General features: G+C 46.3%; 1 protein-coding gene across 1 annotated transcript; it reads left to right on the top strand.

Moving 5' to 3' along the window:
* Window positions 1–1,174: 1,174 nt before the first annotated feature.
* Reg4 (regenerating family member 4) lies at window positions 1,175–15,962 on the top strand. The gene is made up of 6 exons (XM_032897647.1): window positions 1,175–1,269; window positions 3,811–3,982; window positions 8,812–8,906; window positions 10,122–10,259; window positions 11,996–12,101; window positions 15,439–15,962. The coding sequence occupies exons 2-6, from the start codon at window positions 3,916–3,918 to the stop codon at window positions 15,504–15,506; spliced, it is 474 nt and encodes a 157-aa protein (XP_032753538.1). The 5' UTR covers window positions 1,175–1,269; window positions 3,811–3,915; the 3' UTR covers window positions 15,507–15,962.
* Window positions 15,963–19,712: the final 3,750 nt, after the last annotated feature.

Here is a 19,712-nt window from a genome sequence, read left to right as displayed (position 1 = left end):
AGCAAACTAACCCAGGTTAGACTGAGGCCGGGGTTTTCTGTATACCGCTGACAAGCCTTGAGAACAGGGCAGGCCACTGCTCTCTTGGTATTGGATTTCTTTGATTTTCCTTTTTAAGGCTTATTTATTCTTTTTTTAAAATTATGTGTAGGTGTGTGTGTCTGTGTGGGAGTGTGCAGATGGGTGCAGAGGCCTTGTGCAGACCAGAGTCATCAGATCCTCTGGAGCTGGAGTCCCAGATGGTTGTGAGCTGCCTGGCATGGGTGCTAAGAACTGAGCCAGGGGGCTGGAGAGATGGCTCAGTGGTTAAGAGCACTGACTGAGGTCTTAATTTTAATTCCCAGCAACCACATGGTGGCTCACAACCATCTGAATGGGATCTGATGCCCTCTTCTGGTGTGGCTGAAGACCGCTGCAGTATACTCATATAAATAAAATAAATAAATCTTAAAAAAGAAAAAGGACTAATCCAGGTCTCTGGAAGAGCAGCCAGGTGTTCTTGGTCTTAACCACTCAGCCATCGATCTAGTCCCCAGCACTGGGCTTCTTAACTGGGCCTGGGAGAAGCCTGCCCTGTGTTGTCCATAGGGCTTTGGTTAGCATCTCGTGTGATGATCTCAGAAAGAATTCCTATAAACTATTCTATCACTATAAGCTATTTTTCCCGAATTTGCCTATGTTAAAACCTGATTTCAGTACCTTCAGTTCCACAGGAGAAAGACAAAGGGGGAGGGGGGGCTCCTTGGTGCATGCTGGGAGGTGGGGATGGCATGCGCTTCGGGGACATGGGTTTATGTGGCCATCGGTTGTGACCTAAATTCAAATCTTTTCTGCAAGGATAGAAATCTAGCATCTTTCCGGAGAGGAGAGGATGGTAGAGGTCATCTACAACACAAAGAGATAAAAAGGAGAGGAAAAACAGAACCAAGCGACTATGAGGACATCGGACAGCAAGTGGCAGTTTGCAGACGACAGGATTCTGTGGATTTTAATAACGTGGACATAAAAGAAGATTTTGTTTGCACACAGGGAGGGGTTCTGCTCTTGCTTTGACAAAGCTCAATGTGGGTCCGTTCTAAAGTTATCACTCGAACAGTTTAGTGCTTTTTTACTATCAATAAGGTTAATTACTGGTAAACAACACTATTGCTTCATGACTTCAACAGGTCATTACGGCTTCAGGCAAGAAGGTATAAGAGCTGCAGGAATCTCGCCTGGGACCACTCAAGCTGAAGAAGGCAGGGTTCTCGGAGTCTTGGTTCCAATCAGGTAATCGTCCCTGTAGCTGGGACAGAGGGCTTTCTGTGAACGCCGGTTACTCTCTGCTACCTAGTGGGTCAGAAACGACAAGTCCGTCGCTCTTGCTGGGGAGTTTGTGACAGTAATGTTTGATTTAAATTGTTTATTTTTTTCCAAATTCATCAATATTAATTGTTGTGCAGGTATGCATGCGTGTGTGTGTGCGCGCGTGCATGCGTGCGCCCTTGCATGCTTGAAGAGCAGACATTAAGGAACAGCTTTCTGGAGTCAGTGCTTGCTTCCCCTCTTTACATGGGTCCCAGGGATGGAACTAGGTCACCAGGCTTGCACAGCAACCCCCCTTTACCCCCTGAGCCCTTTGCTCAGCCCTGGATTATGCATTTTCTTTCTGCTCTATTGAAAGAGAGTTAGTTGGCTTTGGCCGCCAGTAGTGCTGGGTTCTGTGGTGGCTGTGGAACTGGTCGCTGTGAAACTTAGGGAAGGTTGCAGAATCTCTCTCAATGGATGTCAGTTTGTCTGTCTGTAAAACTGTTCTGTTACTGACATTGCAGTGCAGTCAAATGAGATGTCAGGGCCTCACCGATGTCTAAAATCACTTAGAGTAAGGGAAGAGATGCTGACCTCCATTCATCCAGGCACCCAGAAAGACAGTTGAGTTCCACCATTTGCATTCCAAGGGGTTTCAGGTCTTTGAAGTCACAGGGTACTTTTGAAAGGACTCATCAGCAAAGATAGATAGATAGATAGATAGATAGATAGATAGATAGATAGATAGATCAATAAATAAATAAGTCAAGGTTCATGTGGTAATTTAAAAAGCAAATAGAAAAGAAGGGGTCCCCCCTCTGTGAATGTCATACCCAAGTGCTCACAGGGCTTCAAATTGCAGTTCCCAGAAGTCTCCATTTTAGTCCCATCGGCCCTCCTGAGCCATCAGTTATTTGAGATTTTATTTTTTTTTAATCATAGAGCATTGTTAAATAAGAACTTAATAAATTTGTCATTTATCATAGTTATTTTTTTAAGACTACTATTGCTTTGAACTCTGATAAACGTGGCTAAGAATGGCAGGGCCTATGGGTGGCTAAGCTAACCTTATACCATCGTAGTGGCTTCTGTTCCTCACAGCAATTCCAAAGGTTGTAAGGAGAGCATGCGTAGGACAAAGGCAGTTTTAAAACCGGAACATCACTTCTGTGAAGAGGCCGCTAAGAGATCCAACGAGGCCCAGAGCTCAGCACTTGTTGGCAAATGGGCAGGGAATACGTCGAGGAGGCAGAAAGAAGTAGAGCTTTTGGGGGTCCTGTTGGACACCCAAAACTGTAGGGGTACAATTGTCTGTCTCCCCTCAGAATGGGAAAAAAAAACATAAATGAGAGAAAAATATGAACCGAGACACACCATTAGTGACTTCGCTGGGAGGCTTAAATATACAAAAAACAGCCTCACAAATCATCAAAAAGAAGAGAACCCAACAAATAGAAAAATGTACGAAGCTATAAACTGATAAATCACAAAAGAAATGTTAAAAAGTATATAATTTTTACTTATATAACTTATAAGTAGATAAAAATTATATCGTTTGTGCTCCACTTCGTTGGCAGCTTTTAGATAGGGGCAAAAACGTTCTTTTTAAAAACTGAGTCCACAGCACTTTTTGACAAACTTGAGCATCATGGGATAGGAGGGCAATGGTGTTGAGGTCTAGCAAAGGAGTGGGCAGCTAAGTCTTCAGAAGACAGAGGGCTTACTCTGTGAATGCAGCAGGACACGCGAGTTCATACCAAACGGAAGAGCAACCAGACAAAGAGCTGCGGCTGCGGCTGCAAGAGCGCTCTCTGCAGCCAGTCTGTGTCCGAGAAGTGGCCCGGTACAAGGCAGGGTAATCTAGTTTGTGTAAGACCATACCTCAGTACCGAGGACGCTGTCTGCAGCTGCCTGCCCCAAACTGCTTGTCTCTGGGAGATGGATCGCTTCATATCTCCTGGTCTGTCTTGATGTTTGAATGATTTTTAAGTTTTTTGATAATGAAAAGAGAGACTAGCAGAGCTTCTGTCTTTTTTCTTTAAGTGATATAAACAAGGCTAAGCGTCAGATCTGGTGAACAGCTGGTGTGTGAGCTAATGACGCCCAGTCCTTGTAAACCCCACACTTTCTAATCTATAACTGTATTTGGGCCATCTGTTTACCTTCAACGTTAAAAAAGTTATCTCAGTGCTGGAACCACTTCATTTCATTTTCTGGACTTCAGAAGGCCTAGTATCACCTGTGAGGAAATGTGCCCAGGTCGCCCTCTGCTGACGGCCCTGGAGATAGCCGGGAACTCTGGGTAGTTCGGGAACTCTCTGACCACTCAGGACTTCTCCTACTGTCCTTAGGGCTCTGGCATCGGTGTAGAAGAGTTTGCAGGGAAAAGTAAAATCCCATAGTGTCAGTAATCCTTACGTTAAACTTGAGATTGAAAGCTTTGTTGTAAAATGTTCATCTACCTGAAAATAGTTTGATGTGGTAGCTAAGTTCCAGTATCCTTCTCGCTGGTCCAAATTGCAGGTCTAGGAGAATCCAGGGGGAAAAAAAGAAAAAGAAAAAGCTGGAATAGGCCGCAAGGACCTTGAAATCAAAGCGTCGAAGTATCGTCTCCATCAAAAGAGGAAGATGGCTTCCAAATGCGTGAGGCTGCTCCTTCTGCTGAGCTGGGTAGCTGGCCCCGAAGTCCTGAGTGGTAAGTTCAGTCAGTCATTGGAAGACAGCCACAGGCGGTGAGCACACAGCACACGCAGTACGCCGTCCACTCACCCGCTCAGGAATTCCAGGAAAGAATATCAAGATGAAAATGCAAAACCTTGCGACAGTCAGACAAGAGCCAGTCCGAGATGGTTGGAAGCCACACTTAAGTCAAGGATTGCAGAATCAAGTTTTCGAGTTTGTTGTGAGCAGTGGAGAGCCTGTTTAAAGAACCAGACAGGCCTCAGGCTGTCTGTAGCTCATAGCTATAATCACAATGTCCAAACATTTACGCACTGTTGTCTTATTTGAGTGTATTACAAAGTCCTGTTTACCAGGGACCGGCAGAGCTATTTGCAGAGAAAGTACACTCATAGGCCAACATAAGGACAGGGAGCGTGCCAGCGAGCTATGAAATCTCCACAGAGAAAGCAGGGCAAGGAAAGGTTGAGTGTGCTGGGAAAAATCACCAGAGTATGTGGAATGGGAAGATATGAAATGTGAGGCCCTCTGAGGTAACTGCTCTGCTGAATCTGTGAGGAAAGGGAAGGCAGAGAGTGACAGGCTTGCCAAAAGTCACACTGATGCCCCAGCTCCTAGGCTTGGTCGTCTCCCATAGTAGCCTGTAGCCTCACTGGGAGTTAGAGGTAGCAGGACCTCCAAGCAGCCAGCATTGCTTCTTTGAACATTAGTTCTGTTGAGAGAAGAGGCCAGCAAAAGATCCACTGAGGCCTAAAAGTTCTTGAATGGACTTTGCCAAGAGGATGAATTAATTCGAGGAAGCTTGGAGACAGGTGGAGACAGGTGGAAATTTTGGGGCATTGGCTGAAGGCTGTGGTCCCCATAGCCTACCCTCCACTTGGCCTTGTATGATACTCACTGCCCCTAACCCCACTCCTGCCCCCAGCCATCAGTTCTCTCTCCACGTATGGCTGCTCGGGACCCAGGGGATTCAACCACTGCTCTGCACACTGCTCCCAGTCCCTGCTGCCTTACGGTCATATCTGTATGCTCCTGGGGGAGGGGGGCTGCCCTGACCACTGGCTTCCCTGAAGGACTTGACACTCACCCTGGCTGTATTCTGGAGAATGAGATAAGAGTCTCCAACCCCTTCCCAGGGCTTCACTAATCTCTTTGGGTCTCTCCCCAGGAGGAGAATAGAGCCAAAACATATAGCACAGGCCCTTCCATGGCTCTTTTCCAGACAGATCTTCCTCCCAGCTGTAGAAAACCTTTTTGTTTATTGCTGCATTCCTGAGAACTGTGCCTAAGACAGATCCCATATATTCTTTGCACAAAAGCTTATGGAAAAAACTCTAATCTTGTACTTAAAGTAGATGGGGAGAGCTTAGAAATGGTCTTTTTTTTTCTTTCAATGGAGGCTGATGGCCAAGATCATAGCTCTGTTGTCTGCGCAATGGCTCCTTGCCCTGGCCTGCAGCTGCCTGGGGCTCAGTGAAGAGAAACAGAGAAACATTTAGAGACAATGGAAACTGCATCTGGCTAATATTTTCAGAAATACTTCACCTTGTTATCATAATAATGGTGCGGGTTTCTCATAGCTATAATTCTAGCTGAGTCTGGTATTGCATGACTGGAATCCTGGCTACTCAGAAGAGTGCAGCAGACCTAGGATTCCTGACTGACCTGCCTGGGCTGCACAGGGTGCAAGGCCAGTCTTGGGAGCTTAAACGGATTTTGTCTCAGGTTTAAAAAAGAAAAGAAAAATAAAGGGGGGGAGGGGACATAGGGCTAACCTGCAGGTTACAGTTCTGTGGCAGGATCTTTCCACCACGAACCAGACCAATTCCCAGTATCACACAAGAAAGCTATAGTTCTAACCAGCTGTCGTTTATTCAACAACTACTGTGTGCTGGGCGACTTGCTAACCACTGTGTTCGCATTAGGTATTCATTATCCCACTAGGTCTCCAAGCAATCCTGTGGGGAAAGTGTGTGTCCGTTCAGCATGCAGAGAGGAAGCCAGAGTTGTATGAGGTTAGGAGAGTAGACAGACCACTAGAGGTGGAGAGCCCGAGTGCTAGGACCTGTCCCTTCTTGTCACCCCATGTGCAGCAATGAGGAGCCGTAACCCCTTTGGTAGAGATGCGGTAGATCCTAGGCTGCTGAGAACGCAGCGGCTCCTCACAGGTCCCACCCACTCCACTCGTGTCTCGTGGCCTCAGTAGGTTTCCCTGTCTGTACCATGAGTACCCATTCCCATTTGTCTGCGACAGTCTGGCTGTTAAGTAGGACAGCCTGAACAGATATGAGTGGCTTGCATGTTTTCGTTTTTGTTTTTTAAACATAGCTTGAGCATGACTAAGCTGGCCGGAGCCCCAACTCAGCCACACTGTCTGGATCGTAGCTTATCTTTTTCTTATTTGCTGTGGGAGTGTGAGGAGCAACAACTTCTTTCTGCCTTGTTTCCTCACGGTGGTAATATCAGGAACTACTTAATGGGGCTGAGGGTGGGTTCTAGAGTATAGTAAACTGTCCAGAGCGGAACCGGGTACCAAGGAATGCTGCACCATAAATGTGTCTCACTAAGAGGCACAGCAGCGCCTGGCCTCAGTTGGAAGCCTTTCTAATTGTTCCCACCAGGGGGCGCATGACGATAGCTGCAAAAATGCAAGGCTAAGGTCAGAAAGAACAACGGAGAAAAGCAGAGGGAAGGAAAGAACTGAGGAGGAGGGGCCAACGTGGCACACAAAGGCACGGAAAAGGCAAAAGAGACAGGCGAATTGAAAAGGCAGAGCACCATCCCGTGGGCTGAGAGCTTGGGTTGAATAAAAAGAAAAAAATGAGTTGAGTGTCAATATCTGACTGTGGTTGTGGACTAGAGGCAGATCATAACCGCCGCTACCTCATGTCCCTGCTGCCTCGGCCTTCCTGCTACAAACCAAATAAACCCTTTTCTCCCCCAGTTGCGTTTGTCAGGTATCTGTTCACAGCCATGAGAAAAAGATAATAGCTTTCCTTCCATTTCTTAACTCAATGATTATCCTTCACTCACAGATCCAATCACACATGCAATGGATCTAAACCTGTAAGAAGCACCGTGTTGCAAATCAGCTGGGGTTGGTGCCTGAGAGGACGCATCCAGAGAGGGCACTGAGACCGAGCTGAGAAAGCATCTCGGGTGCTAAGGAGCTGGCGGCAAGGCTCAGTTGGCAGAGGGTGTGCCTAGCATGCATGGCTTTGACCTCCCGCTGCTTTGTAAAACTGAGAATGATGGCAATGCCTGTAATCTCAGCATGAGGAAGGTGTGGGTAGGAGAGTCAGAAGTTCAAAGTCACCTTCAGCCACTTTGTGAGTTCAAGGCCAGTCTGGGCTGCCTTGTCTCAAAGGGGGGGGGGAAAGAAGGGGGGGACAGAGAGAAGAAGTTGCTGAGGGGGGAAGGAGAAAGAGAGAGAAGGAGAAGAGAGAAAGAAAAGGGAAAGAATGAGATATAGAAATGGATGGTAGATTGATTGATCGATCGATCGATTGAGGAGAAGAGAGAGAGAACACTAAGGAGCAGGAGTCTATCTGAAATCAGTATGAAGGCCCTGGAGATTTACGGCAGCAATGAAACAGAACGGAGTGGACTGCAGTAAACAGTGCCGATCAACACTTAAACAGCGCTAGTCTGTGCACCGTGTCACTGTAGAAGTGCTCTGCGCTGGTCTACAGTGTAGCTGTGCAGTCGCGTTGTCGCAGGGCTCGGAATGCCGGCCTGGTAGCCCCTTGGCCATCAGCTCCTCTTCACTTCTCCTCAACTCTTCTTTATTGGTGTCCAACTAATGCTGGGGCAGAGCATTTATCAGCTGACCAGTAAGACACCAGAACTTCAGTTCCTGCCCCCTGCTTCTGCCCATGCCTTTCCTCTAAATAATAAAATTCCCCTCCCCTCACGACAGATGCACAACCCACCCATGGCCACATTCTAGCTAAGTTGCCATTTTGCCCTCCACCTTCCCAAATGACTCTTTCTCCCAATAATGCCCCTGACTCCCAGTTTATGTCTCTGTCTACTCAACAAAGCCTGGCTGTGTCGTTCTACCAGTTGCTTGAGTATGTCCACCTCAGTTACACATCCTGATCTAGTGAAATGGCAGCCGCTGATTAGCACTGAGGTCTCAGAGCACACAGGGCCAAAACTCCAATGGCTACGAGACCTCCTTAAGTTTTTCTTTGGCAGCTGGGCCACAGCAATATTTGGGTTTCTTAACATTCCTGTTGGTTCAGAGTGTTCAGTAGTCCCCAAAAGCTTGATGTCCCCATTCCCAGTAAATAGGCCCCTGGGGAAAAGGTCCTTTGATGAAGGCTGGGAGAAGAGCAATAACAAAGATTTTTTTTTTTTTGGTTTTATTTTGTACTCTCTCTCTCTCTCTCTCTCTCTCTCTCTCTCTCTCTCTCTCTGTGTGTGTGTGTGTGTGTGTGTGTCTGTCTCTCCCTGTCTCTACCTCTGTCTCTGTCTCTCTGTTTCTCTCTGTCTCTGCCTGTTCCTTTGTGTGTGTATGTTTTGCAACAAATCTCATGTAGCCCAGGCTACCCTAAAACTCACAATGTAGCCAAGGATGGCTTTCAATTCCTGATTCTTTTACTTCATAATCTGAGTTAGGATCACAGACATGAACCATTTTAGGAATCAAACCCAGAGCTTTATGCATGCAAGGCAGGCATTCTTCTGTCAACTTACGTAGATCCTGAGCTCTACACAGCACACATTTTAGCAGCTCAGCGGGGTCCTTCCGAAAGAGACTCTTCCCTTTATTCAAGGTGTTCTCATGGCACTGACAGTTTTTGGCATCACAATCTGTAACTGCCTTTTGTTTCTGTACAGATATCTTGAGACCCAGCTGTGCTTCTGGATGGTTCAACTATAGATCCCACTGCTATGGGTACTTCCGGAAGCTAAGAAACTGGTCTCATGCTGAGGTAAGAAAGGGGATCATTTAACTTAAATTTAAGGGTTCTTCCTGGACGTTCAGGAGCAGTCTCAAGGTTGAAGAGAAGATCTATGATTATGGATGATGTAGGTACTGTGTTCAGATCTTCAGTAGACTGCATGGACACAGAGTGAGTAGGGCGTAGCCACGACTTCCAGAAAGCTATAAATACACAGATCAAAGGAGCAGAAAGAGGTAAGGTTCTTGTGCAAAGAATAACAGAATTCCCCTATGAGACTTGTCAGAGAGTGATGTGCAAACATCTGAAACAGATCTCCAGGGTGCCAGATGAAATGCAAAGAAATAAAAAGAGAAAAAAGAGGTGGCCTCATTTGACCCAACCCACATATGCCTGAATTTTATTCTTTCCAGCTATATTAAGACATATCCAAATATCCCAGTCCAAGAAAGGGAAGGATTGGTATTGGTGTCTCTCTAGCTTGTGGCTGATTGATACAAATAGAATGTGGTATGTCACAATTGTGACTGGTTGATACACGTAGATACAATGTGGATCCAGGACTATAGCAGTCTCAAGTCTGTGACTCAAAATCAAGGTGAAGGATCCACCAGGTGACAGCTAATACGTTATCCAGCTGTGCTCTCTGACATCCAGAACTGTGAGAAGACAGGGCCTGGGAGAGTGTGCCTACAATCCTAGCTCTTGGGAGCTGAGGCAGGGTGATTATGAGTCCTTTGAGGCCAGCCTTGGCTACATGGGGATGCTTTCCCTCAACAAATAAGAGAAGTGTGAGAGAATGCGTGGTTGTGACATCAAAGCAGAAAATGTCATTGCAGCATAAGCAAAAATGATCTCCTTTTAATTAGGCCAAGAGAAGTAGTAGAGATAATCCAAGGAACAAAATGTCTTGAGTGGGGTCCTGAATAACTAGGGGTGGGGGGACAGAGAGGGCGAGAGGAAAGAGCAAGAATACTAGAGGGAGATTGAGAGACACCAGATTCTGTAATTATGAGGAAATTGTGCTTCAGAGAGATGAAGTGACTTGTGAAGGTCACCACCCTTTGGCCCTAAATCTCCTGCAAGCTGCCTCTTCTGAGAGCCAACATTGTGGCTTTCTGTCTTCTATGGAACGGAAATTCCAGTTTCTGGAGTTGGGGGATAGATATATCCTGCTTGGCACACCAGGGCTCCAAGGAGAGAGCTGTACGCTCACGGCATCATTAATGCGACCTCTCCTTGCAGCTGGAATGTCAGTCATATGGAAACGGATCCCATCTGGCATCTGTGTTGAATCCAAAGGAAGCCAGCGTCATATCAAAGTACATAACTGGCTATCAGAGAAACCTGCCTGTGTGGATTGGCCTGCATGACCCACAGAAGGTAACCCCAGGTTTGGCTCACAGAGCCTCTTGGGAAACCAGGATGCTAACTTATTCGTGAGAAGGTAGCCTCCTGGTCTACAAACAGGATGCGAGGAGTTGCCCCTCAGCCATGCGCCTCCAATGATAAAAGCCAAACTGAAGGTCAGCGACCCCATTCTTGCCCTCAGTGGAAGAAATAATTAAATAGCTCCATTTTGTGAAACTACCCCTGGATCCTTCAGACACAAAATTACCAATTTTCTAAAACCTTTTCAAAAAAGAGAAAGACAGAGGGAAGAGAGAAAGGATACAAGTCAATAATCTAGAAGGTTCAAATTAATTTATGGCCATTAGGTCTTGATTAAAGGGAAACATTTTCAGCTGATCTTTTCCTTAGACTCTGCCATTTTTTCATTGTTCTTAATTCTTTCCTCTGGATCCTTGTTGTCCTCGCCATCAGCTCGTGACTAGATATACATTACCCATACATATATACATACCTATGTATATACATATATATTCATATGAATATATATATGCATATATAGTCAGTTAGTTGCTTTAAATGGTGTTTGCTTGACTTTCACTATTTTTACTTTTAAAATATTTTTACATTTTTATTTTCTATGTATGTGTGTGTGTGCCTGCAAGCATGTATGTGCCTGGTGCCTGAGGAGGCCCGAAGGAGGCATCAGGTGCCCTGGAACTGGGGTAACACAGTTGAGAGCTGCCACGTGTGTGCTGGGAACCAGGGCCCTCAGTAAAGCAAGTATTTCCAACAGCTGAGTTGTCTCTCCAGCCCCTCCTCCTTCTGAGACGGTCTCACTACGTAGCTTTGGCTGACCTGGAGCTCCCCATACAGAGCAGGCTGGCCTCAAACTCACAGAGATGGTCCTGCTTCTGCCTCCCCAGTGCTAGGGTTAATGGCGTGTGCCAACACACCTGGCCAGATTTTTCATTTTCATTTATTTCCTTTGTTGTCAATCAAAACTCTGCATCCGGAGACAAGCCGTATATTTACATCTATTTCTGTGAGATATTTTTAATTTTTTTTTTTACATGTGCGATTGTGAGACACAAATGACAAATCTTCTAAAGCCGTACCCCATCTCTAATACTCAAAGACATGAAAGCTAAAATGGAATCATTTGACTCAGGTTATCAACATTTTTATTTGTACAATGAATAATATCTTGAAACTGTAGAGAAACTGTCCTGGTGCCTGGTCAGGGAGGATATAAGTTTGTACGAGTGGACAGTGCTTGGAAAGTACTTGGCCAGAGAGTATTGGTAACTGCAAAACAGTGACATCCTCTGACCTGTTCATACTGGTTTTAGAATATATTATAAGGAAATGATTTTGAGAACACAGAGTGATCCTCAACAAAATTAGAGCCAGCAGTGTTTTTCACAGTAATTGGAAATGAGAAAGATACTCGGTAGTCAATAGGAGACTGTTAAGGTGGCCTATAGCACATCCTTATGTTAAGGGAGGGCTTAGAAAGCAACATGGAAGATGATATTTTATAGAGTGCAGTACTTTCAGTGCACTGATAATCATATTTCGTCAGAAGTAAATATGCTAAAAGATTAGTGATGTTTTCCTCCATCCCTGAATGGAGGAGCAGCTTCCCTGACTTTGGCCCTTCATACGTTTCTATACGTTGCCCCTGAGACACCCCATTTCACTGGGCTGAGGGTTGTGGGCAGGCGAGCTGGCTGAACTGCACAGTCCTCTGTTTTCTGTTGTTGCAGAATGCGTCATGGCAGTGGATTGATGGGTCTACAAACCAGTACAGACCCTGGAGCCCCAGGACAAAGAGTGAAGCCAGGCACTGCACTGAGATGAACCCCAAGGACAGTAAGTCCCCTGCGCACCTTCCCTCTCTGCAAGCTGCAGCTCCATCCTTTAACCTATTAGGAGCAAATGGGGTGTCCTTGTCCTCCTTCCCAACCCCCCTTCCACCCATCAACACTGCCCTGCAGGACGGTGGCTTCAACACATTCTGTCAACCCTCATTCTTCTGTACCCACTCCACAGTCTCTGCCGAATCAATTCACCAGAGGAGGAACTTTTTAACAATGGGGGAGTCATGAGCACACACACTATGACAAAGGCCATCAGAGGCAAAAGACTGAAGAAGGGAATCTCTTAGGCCAGCAGATCCCAGACTGCTGCTATGAAAGGCAAGGTAGCCAGAACACAGATAAGCCTATGGGTACAAGCTACTAAACAAGGCTGCCTACCCAAGTTAAAGGGAAACTCTGAATAGTTAGAGCTATCCAAACCCACAACAAGCTGCCCTAGGAAGCGATGAGAAGCCCACCACCAGAGTCAACCAAAAATCTGGGCACTTGGTTTTCAGTGTAGTAGAAATGTGCTTAGAAGACAGACTCAGAGCCACAAAGATCACCTGAAGAGCATTCCAAAAGAACAGATTCTAGGGTCTCTCAGACCTATGGAATGAGACACTCCACTCCATATCTGCCTTTTAGCCCAAACAGCTTTGGGGAAGAGGTTGACCAGATGTTTCCCTCGGTCCCTCTTATCCTCAAAGCTCTCCAGCCCTTTCCTGTCAGCAGAATCCCCCGCAGAAGGAGCCTATAGCCAGTCTGCAGAACTGGGAGCCTGGGTCTTTTTAGTCCATTCCTTCCATCTTGTTTCACTTCGGTTCAGAGCAGTCAGAACACAGGCTGCAGACACAAAGCAACCTAAAGATGGGGCTGAGGAGAATGCGCATGGAAGTGTGCTTGATGTGCAGGCATGAAGACCCGAGTTTGAATCCCAGAATCCTCATAAAGCTGGACAAGTTAGTGTGTGTGCGTGTGCATGTGCATGTGTGTGTGCGTGTGTGTATGTGAGTGTGATGTGTGTGTGTGTGTGTGTGTGTGTGTGTGGGCGTGTGTGTGTGTGTGCGTGTGTGCGTGTGCGTGTGTGCGTGTGTGTGTGTGTGTGTGTGTGTGCGTGTGTGTGTGCGTGTGTGTGTGTAGTGTGTGTGTGTGTGTGTGTGTGTGTGTGTGTGTGTATGTGTGTGTGGGTGTGTGTGTGTGTGTGTGCGTGTGGTGTGTGTGTGTGTGTGTGCATGTGTGTGTGTGTGCGTGTGTGTGGTGTGCGTGTGCGTGTGCATGTGTGTGTGTGTGTGTGTGTGTGTGTGTGCGTGCGTGTTTGTGTGTAATCTCAGCACTTCTACAGAATGATGGAAGGTGGAGATGCTCGAAGTCCAGCCACGTACTGAGGGTAGGGATCAGGGGGAGAACATACACTTAGGTAATTAAGTAAAAACCCCAGAGAAAGTAAGAAGGCTAGTGAGAAGGTGTTTAAGGCTGGTGACGGGTTTAAAGGGAAACCTTCACAAGCCCCACCAGAGCCATTTTATATATGCAGATGGATTTTACCTGTGTACAGCTGTGCACGACCTCTGCTCTCTGTTGCAGGACCCATTCCTGTTTCCTTTCTTTTTAGGAAGAACTTCCTGGTATTTTGTTCCTTGTGTCCCCTTTTCATCCCTTGGGACTCTCTACACCACAATCTAACTGCTTTGTGACCCACTATTTCACCTTGGGATTTTATATTTGAATAGGTCTGTAATCACAAGGCTTAGAAGGCAGAGGCAGGAGGTGCATCAAGTTCCAGGCTAGCCTGGACTACAGAGTGAGTTCAAGACTAGTTTGGGCAACGTAATGAGACCCTGTTTTATAATAAAAAGTAAGACAAGAGTTGAGAATACAGCTCAGCAGTGGAGCTCTTAGCTAGCACATGTGTGGGCCTGGGCTCAACCTTCAGGGCTGCAAAAAAAAAAAGAATGAAAGAAAAAAGAAAAGTCATACTCAGTCTGGCTTGGGGTCAAGGGCAGGAGCTCCGTCCTGAATGACCTTAAAGAAATACAGCATCTTCATCTTACTGAGCTATCTGACTGGCGCAGATGTCTTCCTTCTCTGTGCCTCAGGGCGAGAGCAGGATGTCTACCACCTCAATATTCTCCCAACGCCTTCCTGTACAGGCTGAGCTCACCGCCCAGGTTTGGGGTGCCCTCACCCTCCATTCCCAGCACATTCCCCCTCTGGTGTTGTGAGAGGAAAGTGAGCAGTAAGAGATTAGAATGATACCCACCGATGAGAAAACTGTTCTTGGTCACCTGAAGCTGCTCTTCCAGACCTTTTTGGGGTCCAGTGGATGTACCAAAGGACCCTATACAGCAACTTGTCAAGTCAGGTCAGCCTAAGTTCCAGATCAATCTTCTGGAGACATTTTCTCAGTTGAGGCCCCCTCTTCTCTGATGACTCTGGCACAACCTTCCTAATGCTGTGATCCTTCAGTAGGTTCCTCACGCTGTGGCGACCCTCCAACCATAAAATTATTTTGTTGCCACTTCATAACTAATTTTGCTACTGTTATGAATCGTCATGGGAATGTCTGTGTTTTCTGATGGTCTTAGGTGACCCCTGTGAAAGGGTCATTCAAGACTCACAGGTTGAGAACTGCTTCCACTTGTATAGGTGATATAAAATAAGTTGGTACAGCAGTTACCCAGCACCCACATCAGGCAGTTCACAACCTCCTGTAACTCCAGCTCCAGGCACTTGATGCCCTCTTCTGGCCTACAGAGGCACCCACACACATGTGCACACACATGTGCACGCACACACACACATAAAAATAAGACATGTCTTAAAAAAAACCCACTAACACCACACACATAAGGTAGCCTTTGCTGCTTCCTCTTGAGGGGGACCAGAATGGAGCTTCTATGTGCGAAAAAGCTTGTTTTAGTTAGGGATCCCCAGAGAACAAGAAATGGGGGATGGAGAGAGATGAGGAGGATGTGCTAGAGACTATTGCAAGAGCTGATGTGGAGAGATCGAGTCCAAAGCAATCAGAGGCAGCATTTTCTGGCTCAGGAGACTTAAGGCCTTTGGCATATTAGACACCCACATAATGTAGAGTCATCTGCTTTACCCAATGTCTGTTGAGTTGAGTGTCAGCAATATCTACAAAATACCTGCAGAGCAGCATCTAGACAGGTAGGCAGCTAGCAATTGCTGGACATCTGGATTAAGCAATATCATATCCTGCCCATGTTGACATGAAATAATCACCCTTGGCCCTTGTCCAGGACTTCAATAAAAACCACACGGATAATTCTGGTAAACTCAGTGCTGAACTAGCTTGGTTTAAATGTCTGTTTCTTTTCTTGCAGAATTTTTAACTTGGAACAAAAATGGATGCACCAAGCGCCAACACTTCCTGTGCAAGTACAGGCCATAGAGCAAGAATCAGGCATCTACCAGCTTCGTACAAGCTCTTTCCACTTCCCTCTCACCTGGTGGCTGATCTAATCATTATCCCAGAGAGTAAACACAGCAGCAAACATTGATGAGGCCTCCAGTGCACTGACTATCAAGCCCGGCTTAGCATGGTGGGACAGTGGCTTCCGGTCTCAGAGTTTAGCATGGTGGGACAGCGGCTTCCAGTCTCAGAGAATAGCATGGTGAAGTAGTAGCTTCTGCTCTAAGAGATTAGCATGGTGGGGCAGTAGCTTTCTGTCTCAGAGTTCAGCATGGTGGGACAACAGCTTCCGGTCTCTGAGCTTAGAATGGTGGGACAGTGGCTTCTGGTCTCGGTGTTCACTCTACAATCCTTTCTGGTACTCCTCTTCCCTCTCGTTGTCTCAAAGAATGCTAGAAGTGTGTCTCTGTCAAACCAGTAAAGTTTTGGAGCCAAGAAACAGCCATGAGTGAGCTTCTGTCCCCTTCAGCCTCTGTAACCTCTGACCTCCCTCTGTCATACACACATGTCCCCTGACTTCCTGCTGTTCCTCTGTTTGCCATGGGATGTTCATCACTCAAGTCCCTGCCTGTCTAAAATGGATCCCTGCCTCCTGTGTCCCCCACAGCACTTGGTTTGAGCAGAAGAGATAATGGTGTGCCTCCAGGCTCAGAGCAAGGTTGAGTGAGTGGATGACGTTTAATTATGAGTTCTTCTGGGCCTATGGTGGGAATTGACAGTCACAAATGGTACAGCAGACTGACCTGAAGAGCTTGTGGCTTGCCTCTTCTCTGCCATTAACAAACTCTGTGGCCTTGCTCAGTTCTCTGTGCCCAGAGTTTGGGATCCCTTATAGCATGTTTGCTCCAACAAGGAGGCAATCAAACCATAAAACATATGCACCTCCATTCTCCAGGTCAGGAGTCTGCGTGGCAGTAGGAGAAGTAAATAGGACTTGCTGGCCGTTAAGAAGGGTTACTTTGGTGTGATCGTGACCATGTCTGTCAGAAGGGAAAGTGCCTAAAAAGAAAGTTTTTGGGGCCTGGCTACGAAGTCAGAATAGGTGGATGGTCACGTGCTTTATCCTTGGCGCATGGCCGAGCAGCGAACACAGTTTGCTGCCGTGGTCTGAGGATGCTCTTTTATACCCAGAGCCATCTGAGGGCTGGCTGAAGGGAAACTGAAGGAAGGCTTAGGGAGGAAAGGGCTAACAGATGGAACCCTTCTTTCTCTTCTCAAAGAGGAAAACATCAGCAACCATGCATTGCTCCTCTGAGGCCTGCCAACCACTAAATAAGCTGTAGTGGTGAGATTTCAGAGGAGGTCACAGGCAGATACAGAAGGTCATTTTCACTGAAATGCCAATCACCCACTCCAAAGAGGGATCTGGATGGATCACTGCCGGGAAGTAAAAGCAGGAGATTCCTGGGTAGAGATGATAGTTAAATTGAGAGTGCTGATGGCAGTCACACAGAGCCTAAGCGGCAGACCCTGCATCGTCGCAGTGAGAAATAGACTGTAAAGAAGTCACAGACACTAAGAGAAGCCCTATTGTTTCTGGGAAAGAACCTGGGCCCACTTTCCCTCCTAATTCATTTATTTCTCCATGACTGCAAAAGAAAAAGGAAAAAAAAAATCCGGACAGTAACAGGTAAAACTATATTCTATAAACACATGAAAAGCTGTTAAAATGGGTTTGAATTAGTTCAGTGAGGGGAACCATTGCTGCAGTACTAGGAACCGGCATGCCCTCGGGTGCACGTGACGGACATTCTTCTGCATAGACAAATGGCTCTCGTTGGTTAGAAGGGAGGCTGGTCCACAGCTGACTCTAGAGCTGGGCTGATCTGCCCTTATGCATACAAAATTTCAGTAATTCTTAGGAAGTCACGTAGGCATGCCGTCCCACAAATCTCTAGGAATACATGCTGGGAACCAAGAAGCAAGGCTCTTCTCCAGGCTGACCATCATCTTTTCTCAGGGATTTGGGGATTGAATTCAGATCTGTGAAATAGTGAGGAATGGGGTCTGGTTAATTCTATGGAAGTCCCATGCAAGAGCTGTCATAACTGCTCAAATACTGTGGCAAATTCTAATCTAACCGCCTCTAAAGAGTGTGGGAAGACAGAGGCAGGAGAAATCTTGGTCTTCAGAGAGCTCTGTGCATGAGCCCAGCTCCTAAGAGATGGTCTAGACACAAGACAATGAAGGAAACGCTGTGTGCTAGCATTCTGTTGCATGACAAAACTACCGAGAAAACCAAGTTGAAATGCGGAAAGATGTGATTCGGTTCATGGCTTTGGTTTATGGTCACGTGGTCCGGTTGCTGTGGGCCCGTCACAAGGCAGAACATCATGTCAAGAGTATGTGGCAAAGTGAAGCTGCTTAACTCGTATGGCTGGAAAGGGCTCGCTTTTCCTAAAAAGCTGGAGACCCAGCTGCTCTGTTCTTTGGTTTGGATATGAAATATCTCATTGAAGGCTCATGTGTTAAATGAGCTGGTAGATTTAATATCCGAGAGATAATTAGATCATGAAGGGCAAATCCCTTGATATTTGACAGCAATACAGGGAAGTGAGAGTTAGCTGGAAATACGTCCCTGGAGAAATGCCTTTGTAAGTCTTGACCCTTGTCCCCACCCTCTGCTTCCAGCCACCATGAAGTGAGTAATCTGCTTCTCTGTCTATCACTTTCCACCATGATGGAGATCCACCACTTACTACAGCTCAGAATCAAAGAGCCAGACAACCTCACACTGAACAGGGAGCTGTCAGACGGGGTACTTTTAAGATGATTTCTTCCCAGTATTTGTCACAGTGATTTGAACAACAAAAAAAACCCCAACTGCTAACATACTATGAATCCATAAATGGACTGATTAATTTATGAAGTCAGAGCCCTAGTGATCCACAGCCCAAAGGCCCCATTTCAGAACACTAGGGCCTAAGGCTTCAACACTCATGTTTGTGCATATGATTTAATCAAAACAGATACATGCTGAACATTCATTCGGAAACATCAATGTGCACTTAGTCACTGAGTTACTATGTACAAAAGAGTTTAAGTAAAGAGCTTGAGGTCTCTCCCAGAAGCCATGTGTAGCCAGGTGAAGTGTAGATGAGGATCAGTGTGGCCTCAAGTTAGACTTCTTAGGACTCAGAAAGCACAAGTCGCCAAAGAGAAACATTGATCAATTTGGCTTCAGGTTTTCATATTCTTGTGTGAATGTGTGCTGGTGTGTGTGTGTGTGTGTGCAGGTGCTTGTGAGTAGGTTCAGACACACACATGCACACATACGTGTGGAGGCCCGAGGTCAGCTCTGGGTGTCATCCTTCAGGAGCTGACCACCTTGACTGTTGTTATTGTTTTGTTGTGTTTTTGAGAGTTTCTCGCTGTGTAGCCTTGTCTGGCCTGGGACTCACTGTGCAGACCAGACTGGGATCTGGAGCTCGCTGGTTAGGCTGACGGGCCACTGTGTCCCAGGAATTCATCTGTCTCTGCCTTCCCACAAATCTGTACCACCACCCCCTCCCCACCACACATGGACGCTGAGGACCAAAGTTACATTCTTACATCTACATGGCAGGGATTTTAACGACTGAGCTATTACCACCGAACGTAATGTTCTGTGTTTAAGCCACACCACTGAACATCCGAAAGGTGCTGAAGAGAGGGGGTTAGGTGATTCCCAAACCCACCGTGTGTGCTTGTGGTCAGCAGTCCTCGGCTTCAACTCAGGCAGAATTACTTATTCCCCATTCCCCACCTGCCCATCTCCATCTGAATCTTTTTACATAATTGCAAATACTTTTAAAACCAAAAGACGAAAGCCACATAACCCATGCGGTGCTTCAAACCTCCCTAAGAAAAAGTGAGAGAGCAGTCGACCAATCGTTTTCTCTGTCATCAAACCCATTATGATTACTAACATAAGTTCCTTGAAAAAAGGGCTTCAGATTTTTTTTATGCTTTTAACTTTTTATTGATTATTTGTTTAATATCATACACCCCAGTTCCGCTCATCTCCCCGTCCCTTCATATCCACCCTCTGGCCTTGAAACCTCCCTGCAAAAAGAAAATAAAGAACAAAAGTTTAAAAACAACAACAAAACAGAGCATAGAACACATCTCGTCCTGGAAGCTGTAGTGTGGCAGTGTGTCCCACAGTAAACCTTTTTGTCCACACATCTTTACTTGCAAACATTC

This window comes from Rattus rattus, chromosome 3, assembly GCF_011064425.1.
Source record: "Rattus rattus isolate New Zealand chromosome 3, Rrattus_CSIRO_v1, whole genome shotgun sequence".
NCBI classification, from domain to species: domain Eukaryota; kingdom Metazoa; phylum Chordata; class Mammalia; order Rodentia; family Muridae; genus Rattus; species Rattus rattus.
Note: the sequence above shows the minus strand (reverse complement) of the source record. Positions and strands in the feature narration are given on the sequence as shown.

Coding starts and splice junctions, on each gene's coding strand:
- Reg4 (XM_032897647.1), top strand. CDS start 3,916: ATGGCTTCCAAATGCGTGAGGCTGCTCCTTCTGCTGAGCTGGGTAGCT. Junction 10,260..11,995: donor GCCTGCATGACCCACAGAAG/GTAACCCCAGGT, acceptor CTGTTGTTGCAG/AATGCGTCATGGCAGTGGAT. Junction 12,102..15,438: donor TGAGATGAACCCCAAGGACA/GTAAGTCCCCTG, acceptor CTTTTCTTGCAG/AATTTTTAACTTGGAACAAA.